Source organism: Parasteatoda tepidariorum, chromosome 2 (genome assembly GCF_043381705.1).
Source record: "Parasteatoda tepidariorum isolate YZ-2023 chromosome 2, CAS_Ptep_4.0, whole genome shotgun sequence".
Taxonomy (NCBI): Eukaryota; Metazoa; Arthropoda; class Arachnida; order Araneae; family Theridiidae; genus Parasteatoda; species Parasteatoda tepidariorum.
In genome coordinates, this window is record NC_092205.1 from 75,747,342 (window position 1) to 75,762,627 (window position 15,286).

The following is a 15,286-nucleotide window of genomic DNA, read 5'->3' on the forward strand; positions in this document are numbered from 1 at the left end:
TCGAGGAACATTCCAGTGACTTTCAAGTCATGTCTTGGCCCCCAAATTCACCTGAACTTAATCCAATAGAGCATTTGTGGTCCTACTTGGAAAACCAAATTCGTGCTGCCTCGTGACCCCCTCGCAATGTGAGGGAATTGCAGGACCAGTTGGTGAGCGCTTGGTACCAGATACCTTAGACTACCTATCAGCTCCTTGTGGAATCAATGCCACGGCGGAGCAGTTTTGAGGGCTAAAGGTGGTCCTACATGTTATTAGCAGGGTGGTCATAATGTAAAGGCTCTTCGGTGTATATCTCAGCAAAACTTTTGGTTACAGTCGAGTGAATTCATACCTCAAGTATACTTATTTGCTAGTTAGTTGCTCTAAAGTATATCTTTATCATCTTCAAAACAACCTTAAGTGTGCTCAGGCACCTAGATTATATACCTTGGGAAGTTTGAAATAAACTTCAAATAATACTCAAAAACACCTCAAATTTTGGTAGGAGTCGCTGGATAAGGGGAGCCGCAAAATCTCTTTACTATGAAATATAAGATATAATATAGTCTAACGTGTTATAATGGATGCGTTGATTACCCAGATAAGAACAAGTGGTTCTATGTGTAGTGGTGATTACAAATCCATTTATTTAAATATAAATTTTTGAGTGTGTGTAAAAAGTACAGATACGAACCTAAGACGCCAAGCCTGTAGTTGATAGTAACCACCACAACATTGCCGTAACTGGCTAAGACACGCCCATCATATGGATTTCCAGCGTTCCATTCATAAGATTCACCATGAATAAAGACCATAACAGGAAGTTGCAGTGGTTGACGTCCAACTAAAAAGAGAAATATTGATATTATTATTTATAGAATAAGATCATATGCAACGTTTAGAGATGAATAAACTTAAAGTTTATTAATTTTTATTTTAGTAAATTATAAAACGTAAACAGATGGCAGTTAACTTTAACTAAACATTTGTAGTGTAAAAGACTAAACTGATGATGTTTTTCATGTTAGTTCACAATTCAAATGCTAAACATGTTTGAATCATAACTTTTTTTGTCCGTCTATATAAAAACTCCTCTCGCCAGTAAGTTGGAAAAGTAGCTGTGAATATGGTTGCGAGGTTTGACTATTTCAAGAAGGGATATTAGGTCTACATTTAAATCTGGTTTTGGGTTTGGGTCAACATGGGAAAGGGAATCAGGTGGAAAAGAAGCTCTCTTCTTGGAAATGCGTTATTTCTTGTTTTTGTAGCAGTAGACAAAATTAAATTCGTGGGAAAAGGGAGTTCTTACTATGGACATACTATATAATGCAAATTAATCACATACAAGATGTAATCATAGGAAACATAGTTAAAGGGAGATTAAGAAAATACTCTACAATTATTTATGAAATAGTTTCTAAATAGAACTGCGCAGTATCCAAACAATTGGAAGATTTAGTACAAAATAAATAAATAGTTAAGAAGTTTTCCATTTTATCATGTGAAAAAAAATTTAATGTTGTTTAAGAAGATTACTAAAGCTATAAATAGTTAAGAATCCAGTTACTCAAGTTTTATAATTATAAAAGGAAGTAGTTACTTTTATATACATTTAAATCAGTATGTATGCATTTTAGCAGTAAAGGTTTCATTATGAGTATGAAAACAATACTGATTTAAAACAATAACAAATATAAAAAAACGTGTCAAAAACATAAGAATCAAGTTAAATATAAAAATCATAATAAATGTAAAAATCATAATAAATGTAAAAATCATAATAAAAAAAGAGCATTTTCTGCACATAAAAAACCCTCTAAGCTTTCTTCTGCATAAGATTGATTAAAGCACATATTTTTGAGAACAATTGTTAACTATATATTTGAATATTTAGTTAGCTAATTTAAATTTTAAATGTTATTTTTTTCATTTTTATGTATTTAGTTTTTTTATATTTTGAAGATGAATACATGCTAAATACATTTTATTCGAAAATTATAACTTATTTTTATATTCACTCAACTAAAATTCTATTTACTCAAAGAAAAATTTGTTATGATAAATACGTAAAAACTTCTTTTAAGTAAAGTTTATTAAAATATAGATATAAAACTATCGTTATTCAAAATACTTTCTTTTATATTTTGGATGATATTGCTTTATTTTTAAACGTTAAAACAAGTCTGTGATATTTGTGACCTTTAAAAGTATTAAATGTTAAGTTTTTTTTTAGAATAATCATAAACTTTAACGTAAATAATGAGCTCAGATACGTTTATTTGACAAAGCAAAATTTAAGACTTAAAAAATTTATTAAACTGTTTAAGAAGGAAAGCAATTACTGCTGGCTATAAAAAATTGGCTGAAAATATAGAAACAATAAATGAATCATAAAGAAAGCATTGTCTTTCAATTAATTTATGTAATATATAAAATGGCTATCAATTATTTTTCCATAATATGATCAATAATCATTATTACCAATTTTGTATTAGCTAATAACAAGGACTGATTTTATTTGTGAAGAGCAAGGTTAATTTATAAAAACGTAAGCAAGAATTTTTAGATAGCTAAAAAAATAGTTAATTTTCTCTTTGTTTTCTTACAGAGATTTTACTAGTTACATAAATTATACAACGAAAAAATGCTTTTCTAAGCTTAGCTTATAATAACAGTTTATTTTTTTTCCATCTTCATAAATTTTAACACATTATTTAGGACTTGTAAATCTAATAAATTATGTTTTGACTAGGTAATGTTTAATGTTTATAATTTTATGGAAATAAAATGTTTTTCATTTCATATGATCTCAAAAATATTAATAAAAAATATTATTTATTATGCAAAACATAAATCTGTAACACTGTAGTTTATTTAAAAGAAATTAATATATTTTTTTATATTTTTCGAAAACTGATTGCTCTTTAAAAATTAATTATAATGTTATTAAATGTCAGATCACTCAATTGTGAATTTTTAGCTTTTTTCAATCTATTTAAATTAATATACAAGCATATACATGTAATGCTATGATTTTATTAAACTTTTTTGTGTCGGTTAAATTTATTTATAGCAAGTTAAAACGTAATTTTATTTAATTTAAGGAATTCGTTTCCAAGGGTATGTAATTAAGTGAATATGGACAACATTTCATATGAAGTTTTTCCATTTATATCTAAACAATATTTGTTGTAATGCACATGATTTTTTCTAAATTCCAAGCCAATCATCGAATTTTGTACCTCATTTGCATTACAATATTCTACTCTATTTGAAATATTATATGCTCTTGAATAAAATGCTTTTTTCTTACTTATTGTGGGGAGTGAGTTACAGACAATGTCAACCGTCGTCTATGAAAAGGTACCCCATCATAGTATTAAGTTAACATTTCTTATATACTAATTTTGTAGTGGTAGATACGCTACAGTACTCCCCTACCAGAATTATATCTGTGATATAAATTCGATGAACGGATACCACTAGTTGATTTAATGCTATTTTTTTGTGAGAAGCCGCGAGAGCTGTATTAAGATCACCGTACTTTTTGAGTAATGATCGTGAGAGGTGTATTAAATTCACCGTCGTGGTCGCACCTTTGTTGCCTTAAGCAGTCGAGTGTATACGTTGCACGTGCGAGACTGAGTAACAACAGCGTAAGGATGTGGACGATGTAGCAGTCACAAGTAGCAAGTTAACTTTTCAATGTTGACCATCCATCGAAGTAGGTGTTACTGTCTATGTAGGCGTATGCATATCGAAGTGGGCGTTTCTGCCAACGTAGGCGTGCTCACATCACGTCCGAAGGTCACCAATGTGGGGCGAGTTGTTATCGACCATGTCAACCTTCATCTATGAAGAGGTACCCCCTTTATTAATAGTTTCATGTAATTCAATGTGGGAATGAGGAGTAAACGACAATGTCAACCGTCATCTATGAAAAGGTACCCCTTCATAGAATTGAGTTAGCATGTCTTATATACTAGTGAATTGTAATTGTAATTTTGTAGTGGTAGATATGCTATAGTATGAAAAATATAAAAAATAATATTGTTATAACTTGAATACAATTAAAAACAGTAAACTGAATTCCAATTTCTGTGTGTTGATTAATGTTCACATATAACACTTAATATTTATTTAATAATTTCTTTTAGTTTACCTATCATAATTATCAAGAAATACTAAGGTATTTCTAATTTTTAAAATACACAATATATTGAAAATTTCAAATTTTATATAAAATTTTAAACAGTTAAGTAAAGTCACAAACTAATATCAGAAAATTTATCAGGTATTAAGCAATTCTTCATATTTTTTAAGGAAAAGTTTTAGGCTTTTGTATTCAAATTTATTTCTCTTACTCAAATCAGATAACAAATGCTTGTTCAAATATCAAACCAATAATTTTAGGATTCTTCTCTACACTATTGGAATATATAAAGTCTTGACTGAATTTAATATTAATAATGAATGATAATACTTTTTTGTAAGGGATATTAATATTTGCCAAATATTGTGTTAAAAAAATCAAATAATAATTGCATCTGCAAAAAACTTCTTTAATGAAAATTTAATTTCAATAAGAAATTATTTTAGTTTTGCTTAGCTTTGTTTGATTTATAAACTGAAGTTTAGTTTTAATGTTAAACAAAATATTTTGAAAACATTAACATACTATTTGTAAATAAGTTATGCAGTATCGCATTATATACTGAGAAAAAGGTATGGTTAAAAGTATCCGAATAGTAACATTTACAGTATTTCTGTCTCTATGGGAATGCTAAAAAGCTTGGTAATTTTTATCGAAGTGCTTTGGTAAAATTAACTATGAAATATGGTTTTATGAATAATCCAATTATGGGTGATATATGGTTAATGGGTGATAAAATTTGGTAAAACTTGGTAATTTTATCAAAATACCTTAGTAAAGAATTTTATTCGGTTAAATTTACTTTTCAGTTTTGTATTTTTTACTAAATGTGTAGTAAAAAGAACCATAAGTTTGAAAACTAGAATTACCGGCATACTCTTAACATTTGAACGGAAAAATTACCAATTGGCGTGGTTTAAATACCGTATATTTCGGTTTAATTTATCGGATTTAATGCTTTTTTCGAATTTAATGCTGATATTACCATAAAGTACTGTACTTTTTCTAGAATTTTTTCTCCGCGTACACATTCAAACCATTTTAATTACAGTATCTTTTATATTAACGACGTATTATAAATTGTTTGTTAAAGTGAAAACACCTTGATCCTATTTTATAATTTGATGATACTGTAAAATATTCCCTATCCAATTACTGTAAAAAGTACTGACACTTAGGATACCGCAACTTTTTCCCGGAACATGTAACGGAACAAAAACTTTTGATAGACCCTAATTTTTACAGAAATATTTACCATAAAGTTACTAAATGACTTTAAATAAATATTACAGTAAAATTACGATATAAAATTTAAAGGTAAAAATGGATTTTACGGTTCAATGGATTTTACAGATTGTGCACCCAAAGTGCCGGCACTTTACACCGTGATTTGATATGGAATGTTTTACAGTGTAGATTATAAAGTTTTCTTTCTTGATGAAATTTTAAAAAAAATAAATCATGAAAATTTGAAAGATATTTTTTATGTAATACTTTTTAACTATTCTTTTATTTAAAACTTAGGTAATTTAAGCATTATTTAAAAAAAATGATTCTAAAATATATACTATATTCTTTTAATATCATGAGTAAATATTGTATACAAAATAAAAAGCCCATACATTATATGCCTCTCTTCAAAACATACACAAACAGTAAAAACATCATTCCCAAGTATTTTAGTGAATGATTCCAAAGTATTTGATGATTAACTACGTGTTCTGAATTCTCTTCATCGGCGTTTACATAAGTGTAGTAAACGTACAAATCGAACATATGTGCGAGCGCAATCACGGAAAAGACGTAAAGGAACCGGTTACATCAGAAATCGATTGCTAAGTTATTTCCCCTGTGCTCAGATCGTGAACTGTATGTCTAATTCCAGAGGTATAGTTGGAAGGACTTATGAATTCCAGATGAGTTCAATCATTAGCTGGAATACAGAGAGTGCAGACTTATACTTTGTTCCATGTTATTTATTCCAAGAGAGAAATCAATTAGTAATAAGGCAAGGATGAATTATTTATGTGTATTTTGCATCTGGTATATCAGAAAAGGAAAAATCATCAGACAGTATAAATAACAGGAATGAAAGTTTCTGATTTCGATATTGGGAGTTGCATTAAATTCTTAGAATATCAACAAGGTTTAAATTATAGTGTTAATTTTGATTTTCGTATTTTATAGGAAGAATGTATGTAACATATTTGCTTGATATATTTTATGCAAAATTGATGTATCTTTTATACATAAATGACATATTTTTATACAAAATTATACGTCTTTGTATTTTTTATCTCTCTTTAGAATTTAATGACACAAGTCTTATAAATTAAAATTTGTATTTAGAAAATTATTAATTAAAAATTATATTTTTATTGCTTTTCGCACGCATCTGGCACGTCTGGAAAGTACCGGCACGTTGTGTGCATCATCCTTGAAATCAATTTTCACCATAAAATATTATACAGTAATATTTGCAGTAATATTTGTTTAATTGGAGTGATTCAGTCAAGTTACGGAAAATATGAATGAAAAGGTTACGTCATATTCAATATTTTTTTCCTCAACGTAGTTCGATGAAAATGGATTTTAAGGTAAAACGTACCGGCAACCTGAGTGCCGATACTTTTTACCGTAACTGGATCTGGAATTCTTGCATCTCACCAATTAGGGCACTCAAGGAAATTTTACACGTCGCGCCAAGTGACTGTGGACTCATTGGCACAAGGTTCAGAATCTTGTATGTTCAATACCTCCACAACTTACTCCGGCATTTAACCCTTCGATTATAAATTTTAAAAAATTATTTTTTTGTCCCGTTTATAATTCAAAAGGACAAAATAGGTCACAAATAAAGCAAATTTAGTATTTGGGATTTTTATGACAAGTTGTTATCAATTCTGAGGCTGGGACATATATGCTCCGGCCGTACTTAATGGTGGGATACATTTGTACCACCTGTAGTGATCGACTTACTACAAGCACATCTATCATTCCGGAAAAATTTATTATATGAACCTTTTTTTTTACAAGGTATGATACAGGGTGAAGAAATCTTTGCATAACCAGACATTACACATTGCACAACTCATATTTGTTCTTTTTTCTATGTTCATTTGAGAAAATATGAATGGACATAATAATCCCAATGAAGAATACGAGTGGGATATATCTGTCCCAATGAAGAATACTAGTGGGATATATCTGTCCCAGCGCAAAATCACAATGCTATTTCATGCAAAAAGAAATTCTTTAGCGCCATCTAGGGGATATTTGATACATGAAACACGTATACTTGGTTCGACTCTACGACTGGGACATATTACAATGAGTTTCTAAGTGCTTTTCACCCCATTAGTAATTTTTAAACATTTGTTGGGGCCAATGAGTCCCCTTAGTAGTCAAAGGGTTAAAGGACGACAAAGCAGCATGCATGGAGCCAAAAACTTATATTGGATTAAAATTTTCAAAAGATTTATAACACATTGGAGCAGAATGTACAGTGCGTTTAAAAAAAACGTACCACACCAAATAACTTTTGAAATAATAATCGTATCTTCACGTTCTAGGATTCAATACTGTAGTAATGGCTCGAAGGGGTTACAAGAAATATGCTATTTAGTTAGACAGACGATATTTTAAGTTACGATATCAGGCACAAAAACGTACTTTTTCTGAATAAACATGCTTTTTTTCTACAGATTCATATTTCTAACCCCCAAAATAAAAGGGTTAGCCGTAATCTGGGAAATATGGTCCTAGTAGTTTGGCCAGCAGCACCTGAAAACTTTTTGCACACAATTATATTGTATCATTTACCCTAAGATAAATACTTCAAAATTTTTCTAGTAAGTATTACATTATTATTTAATTTAATAATGGTCGAAAAAATTTTGAATTGTAAGGTATATAATATTTAATAATACAATTTTAAATTATGTAATTTTGCATGGCAATGTACAAAATTTTAGCAGAATCTTTGGAAATAGTTTCTGAGAAATTGAATTTCAAAAAAATTATTAAAGCGATTTGATATTTAAAATTCGTACTTTTCTTTTAACCGTGAAATTCATTTTCAGTGGAACTAAATAAATTAATTAAATGCATATTACTGTAATAATTACTTTACAGTATTTTAGAGTAATAATTGTTTTACAGTATTTTACAGTAATAATTAACACAAAATCAATGAATCACTTTAATTAAATACATATTGCTGTGAAAATTACTGAATAATATTTTAAGGTGAAAATAAATTTTACGGTAAAATAGATATTACGGATGATGTATCCTAAGCACCTGTACTAAATGCCGTTACTTGAAGCATAATTTTCTACGGTGAACTTATTTTTTTTCTTAAAAAAAAACGTAATATGTAGTAAAAGTTTCTGTCTCAAAAAAAGTAACATTTTGCAAATATTGATTTCGAAATTAAAGAAGAAAATGTTAGCATTCAGTAATAGAGGATGAACACTGAAAGTTTTTAAAGGCATTACTAATTTGCCAAAAATAATCTTTAATAGCGATGACAAGTTATTATTTCTCAATAATTCTCGAATTGCAAACGATGCAAATGTTCGTGAACTTTCATTGATTTTTTTGTGATATTAAAAGTTTCGCATTCAGATTATTTTTCCAATAAAAAAAAGAAACAAACGGATGAAAAGAGAGGACATTTTTTCCCTGCAAAGTATTGGAAATTTCAAATAAAACAAGTTCTCGTGATTTATAAAGAGTTGTATCGTTTTCGAAATGAAAAAAAAAATTGTTTCATCAAGCATCTGAAAGTTTTATTGCTTGTGCCAAAGGTGCGTTTAAATTTGGGAGAGATTGCTTGAATATGTAAAAGCAGAATTAATTTTAGAAGATACACAATGAAACATTTTTTAAGCATTATTGAAATTGATACAAAGGGTGAAGAGTTTTATTAATTATTAAAACCCTCATTTGAAATGTGCATAATAAAGGTATAACTAACAGAAAAGTAAAATAGTTTCGGATACTTTTTTCTAATCCTTATTATTCTTGTATAATTTCAAATTGAAAGGGCACAATATATCAAGTGTAATTACTATCTAAAAGACAGGTGAGATTAAATATAAAAGAGTATTATTCTATCCATGTTTTTAGGAAAAGACTGGCAGTATAAATTAGAGCAGATATTGTTGAGTAGATATTGCACCAATCTGTAGAATGTGAAATAAGAGAAATGCACGCAGAAAAAATTCTGGTAAAATTACCATATTGTATTGTAATGGCATTTTCTATTAAAAGAAATCCTTTTTCTTTTTGATAAAAAGAATAAACTGTTCAAACAATTCATTTGGTAATTATTTTAGCTTATACAATAACGGTTTATCAGAAATTCTGGTTTTTTAAATTTTTGTTTTTATTACACTCATCTAGTAACAAATACAAAACGGAAAGGTAAATTTAAGCAAATAAATGGTTTTTATGCAATGCTCTAAGGCAATCATTACCAAAGTTTGGTCATTACCAAGGTTTGGAGTTCCCATAGAGCAAGAAACATGGTAAATTCTAGCATATTCTGGTAGTTTTGACTATACCTTTTTTTCAGTGTAGAATCTTAAGAACCGAAATCTTACGAAATAGTTATACATTTTATTTATCGTAACATTTCCTACACTTCTGCGAGAATTCATTCTTTTGCTTTTTAGCACAAAATTGTTGTGATTTTTTTCCAAAACTTAGACATTGTTACAAATATTCATTACTGACAATTTACAATTACATAGCTAATATTTCATTAGCTCAAAAATATTAATGTTGGTACTGCAAGTAATTCTTTGAAAGTAAATCTAATGTACGTTTTTGTACTAATTCATCTTTTCTTCAAAAGAGACATAAATTAAATTTAAGTATTTTCATTTTTTAAATAAAAGAATAATGCATTAACTATTTCATATTTTTTCCCTTTGCAAAAAATTAATTAATAAATAACTGATAACACTAATAAATAAATAATAGCAATAATAAATAAACTAAAAAAACTATGCATTTACTGTGGTATGAAATTGTCAATAAAATTATTAATACTAATATGCAAATGGTTCGTTTCTATGATAAATTTCTGTTAATGATTTTTAGTTTTCAACTTCATTTTAAAATAAAATTAAAAACTTGATGCTTGAAAAATATACTGCATTCAAACAAATTAAAAGAACACTATGATTTCCATAAATAAAACCAGGTATTAAATAGATTGAAAAAGAATTAAAACTTTTATCTACTTCCTAAAACAGTAATTCAAAAATTTATAAAAAATATTGTTGGTGTGATCATTTTAATTCTTTCGGTATAACATTTTATCTGGACATTAATTTCTTGAGACAAATATAATAGGAAAAATTCCATAGTATAATGAAGATAATGGATTAATTTAGTGAAAATTTTTTATTGATATTGTCTATGTACTGTAAAAATCTTTGTTATATAGTTGCCACCATTTTTATGTAGCGGTATACTAAAAATTTTTACTGTGCATGTAGTGATAGATGTTTTAGTGATTCACTGATTTACTCATTTTTTATTTGATTCTGTACTGCTACTATAAATCGTTATATGCATTAATATAAATTTACGCAAATCAAACACATTTTTTGCAATATATCTGCCCTAATTGCTTCAAACAAATCCTATTTTATCAATTATATATATATATATTTTCCATAAAAATTACAGTTTAGTTCTATTCTGTTTACCTATAATCAAAAAATGGTAGCAACTAAACACCAAAATATTTTTCTGTAAAGAAATTATCTTGATAACGAGTTAAAATTTACTAATTTCTTATAAATTTGATTCAATTTAAGACTCCACAGCAAACATAATAGATTTTATGCAATTAAAATTCCAATTTTACAAAATCAACACATGTCTTCTAAAACATGAGGTTTATCTTCTTCACAGCTGGTTTAATTTCAGATCTTTTAATGAAATATTTACTATGGACCAACGAATTTCCAATAAGGAGTATACTTCTTATCTATGGAATTATAAGATTAAGTTAAACTGCGACTCTAATAACTTGTCTCCTGTCTAATGTCAAATTCAGCTGTGCACAATTGTTTGGAATAGCAACTATGCAAATAAAGATACCTAGATTCCCCTAGTAACAGATGCCCGCTTCTGCTAGACTTGGGGTAAATTAATTAGAAGACCCTCCATGTTTGCTGAACCGTAATTATATTATGTTTAATTCGGTTCTCGCGCTTTTACTAAATTCTTGAGTAAATGAAAATTACCCGTATTCTAACAAGGCATGCTTGTTCAGAAAGTTGATACTTTTTATCAACAATTTCATTTTGTGAACAAATATGAAACCGGATTGATTTTCATTATTAAAGTCTACTTTATCAAAGCTATGATAAAATAGTTTAAATAGTTTTATTTAAATAGTAATTAATCAGAAGCTGGTTTAACACATTAGTTTAACTTCGCTAATTTTTTATATTTTTGTACTTCACTGTTTGGAGAAATTTAAACCAAACTTACATTATATACTGCAAAACAAAGTTCATAAAAAATCGAAAAGAAATGGCACATGCATAACACCAAATGTGCTGTACCAAAACACAGAAAATATAGCCCACAAATTATTTACCTTGGTTGACATTTTTCAACAGATTAATCCATGCGAACCAGGAGCAGAACTTGAATCAACAAGCCATCATTAGGATTAGGACTAGGGTCTTTTCATTGGGAGTCAAGTGTCGCCGAGCTAATCGTGAGATGTTTTCATGGTTTTCCTCTTCTTGGAACAAAAATGTGGGAAAGTTGGATAAAAAAAACTTTGCTAAGGCTAGTACGTCTCAATGTTAGATCCCTTTCCTTCTGGTTTGAGTTCCATAAACACAGGCTACGGAGTTGAACAATAATAGTCAAAAACTTTTTTTAATTTTTATTTCCCATGAGCTGCGCAATCATTCTTCCCGATGAGCAGACCTAGTGCGTTCTCCAGAAGTGGTATCCACTCTTTCAGGACCACCACAATGGGTGAGATACCGTTGACCATGTTAATTTGGACGTCTAGTTTCTGCCTCACTAGATGGCAGCACCGAGACTCTATTTGGATGCTAAAGTGCACTAGGAATTGCCAGAAATGCCAAGAGCGAATAAGGCACTCCAGGGATCTTTTACATGCTGCATAATTATACGACATGGCCACTGAGGATTTTCTGCAGATCAGAAGGCCGACGACAAACCAACTGCGCCACCCAGCCATAGTCGAAGACTTGAACAGTCGAATTTGTTCGACTGTCCAACGCCGGTTACAATATAAAATAAAATAAACGAACAGTTTCGGTTTTATAATTAGGTATAATTCGATATAATTAATCCCATTGACAAAATACAGAATAAAAAAAAAGTTATAATTCAGAACATTAATATTAGGAGTTCGCTTAGAATAGTAAAATAAAGAAAGATTTAAATTTTAGATTTTAAAAAGCAAAGCTTAAATCTTTGTCCCCAATTTTGACGCTAGTACTTCAGTAGCAACTGTTTACAGAAAAAAATCATTTTTACTCATCACTTAAATTTTCTTAAATTGCTTTTCAAACAGTTTTTTAGCATGTGATCCAAAAAATAAATTCATATTCAAAATATTTGAACTAGACTTTTATGCGGGTGCATACTTTTATGGACAAGAGTAAACACGACAGTTTTTCTTTTACTTCTTGCCTCATTTTAGGAGGAAAAAAATAATATAGAAAAACAGAAGCAGTGTCAGTAAAGGAGAGTGTTGCGAGTTCACGAACTGTCGCAAGATGGATGATTAATGACTGTTCAAAAGATATTTTGACTTGCGGCATCTGCATTTTGGTTCATAAAAGCGTTCTATATAGGAAGTTTTGAAAAGAAGTTACATGCACGTGAATATGATGCTTCGTGTGATAAAATTAACACTTAAAGTTGTAATTGTTAAAAATAAATGTGGCATAAATATCAATGCAATGTCTAACGGGATTTATTACAAATCACTCAAGTTTGTCTAACAGAAATTGAAATCTATTGTGTAAAATGTGTTATAAATCACATAATTGTTTAGTGTTGTAGAAAAAATTAAGTAGGAATAAATTAATCGGTCTAAAAGTTTGCTTTTTATTGTGACTTTATTAAATGTTATTTTTGCTTGAACACAGAAAGTTTGGAGGAATACTGATTTAAGTCAAATTCTTTTGATTTGAGAAAGAAAATGAATTTCGTAGATTTCATCTGATTCATAACGTAAAACTTGTTTATTTAAATTGCGATTCTGATATCTACAATAACAAGCAAAAACGTGATTTGTTAGAATAACACATATATTAACCCTATAATATCTATATATACCTCTAATATACTGACTCTATTTCCATGTACTACTGTGCACATTACATGGCATTACATTATAAAAAATTCCCGTTTGGAAAAATACAGATTTGTTTTTCGTTTTTAACCGTTATCCGTGAAATGTAAAAAATTTCAATTTTTTTCTACAGGCGTTATCTGTATATTTGACGGTTTAAAGCTGTTTTTCACAAAACAGTCTTCCTCTATTTTTCGCATTCATCATAAACAGATTAAAGCTGTCAATTAAAATTCTGGTTTTTGCCATGCAGTTTTATTTACCATAAGAATACTTTATCTTTTTTTTTTTCAAATCATTTTATAATTATTTTCTATTCTTGCTCTTACTTTTCAAAAATTATTTCATGGTTTCGATCATCATATAATTAAAATTACAATTCAATTTCATTGTTGAATTGATCCTCTACCTGATTATTATTTATCTTTAGATATTATCTTTCGGTAAATTAAATTACCAGACATTAGGGTGGGCCATTATAGTTGTAGGGTATCTACCACTACAAAATTACAATTCACAAGACGTGTTAACTCGATTCTATGATGGGGTTCCTTTTCGATGTGGATGTCCAGTCGGAGAGTAATCATAATGTGAAAATTTCGAGTATCAAGCCGGAGAATTGCAAGAAAGTGATCTATGCTGGTCTAGGATGCCGACAACTGATGCTGGTCTTGCTCTACTGATGTCTTCTTCTTCCTTGTGATGTCGGTCATGAAGAATTGATGCTGATTATCCTGAAAGCTTCAAGGTGAGTGGTGCTGATTTTGATCTCGTCAGATTTCTGAGACGAGAGAGACAATACTGATAACTGACGATTTTGATGTCTAGATTTTGATCCCGCCATTTTGTTTTTTCAAGTCAAGCCGTATCATACAACAGCTCGTGGTGGAAAGGTCACATTCTCTGGTCGTAATTCACCGTCGCATTGCGTAGAGTCCACGTCATTAGAAAAAATCATTGCTACCTGTGGGATTTCAAAAAGATATTTTCCATCAGTTAAACTTGAACATATTGATGATCTTGTAGAGTTTTACTCTCAGTTTGATACAGAGGAGCTGATTCGCTTAGATAAATTACTTAGCAAACTGCTCATTCAGATAAGATCAAGTTACCCTGGAGACTATGAATACTCATACTTCCTAAAACTGACAAATGCAGCTTATCACGTCAGATGGAAGCGGAAAAAATTTCAAGCAGAAGAAAACAAGGTGATGAATGAAAACTCCATTAAAGTCGTATCAATAATGACTGAAACTAATCCAAGCACTGCAGACAAAACCATGGAAAATAAAGATGGAAACTTGAATACAACACCGAATACAGAAACTGACACGGACATCAATATTAACAATAATACAGAACCACCAACAAAGAAAAGAAAAAAGAAGAAGAAGCAAAATGTAGTCAAAACAATTGAAGATAATTCTACACTCATGTCTACAAACAGCTGTCCTTCTTCTAGCCAACATAACTCAACAGATGACGTCACTATCTTGCCGACAACAAAACCTAAGGAGGTTACCGACGAAGTACAGGATCCGCCCAGCAAACCAGAAATAACACCGCAAGCCAGATTTATTAAGGTTTTGGTCCGGGGCCTGCCTGTGGACTTTGATAAAGATGCCATCAATACAGAATTACAGAATAACAATATTGAAACCTTTAAAATACTGCAGTTTAAGAAGAGAATGGGAGAGGCCTATCGGCTCCTTCCACTTTTTCTCATAATCCTAACATCAACGGCGAATCACCATAGAGTAAAAATTCTGTAACTACCG

The 15,286-nt window shown here is 29.6% G+C and overlaps 1 protein-coding gene across 1 annotated transcript in view; it reads right to left on the reverse strand.

Annotated features, from left to right (window-relative positions):
* The window catches only part of LOC107453691 (neuroligin-4, X-linked), an 85,544-nt gene that overhangs the window by 30,815 nt on the left and 39,443 nt on the right, over positions 1-15,286 (reverse strand). Inside the window, exon 2 of the mRNA XM_043039509.2 lies at positions 677-826. Within this exon, the coding sequence (XP_042895443.1) occupies positions 677-826 (150 nt within the window). The remainder of the gene's footprint in view (positions 1-676; positions 827-15,286) is intronic.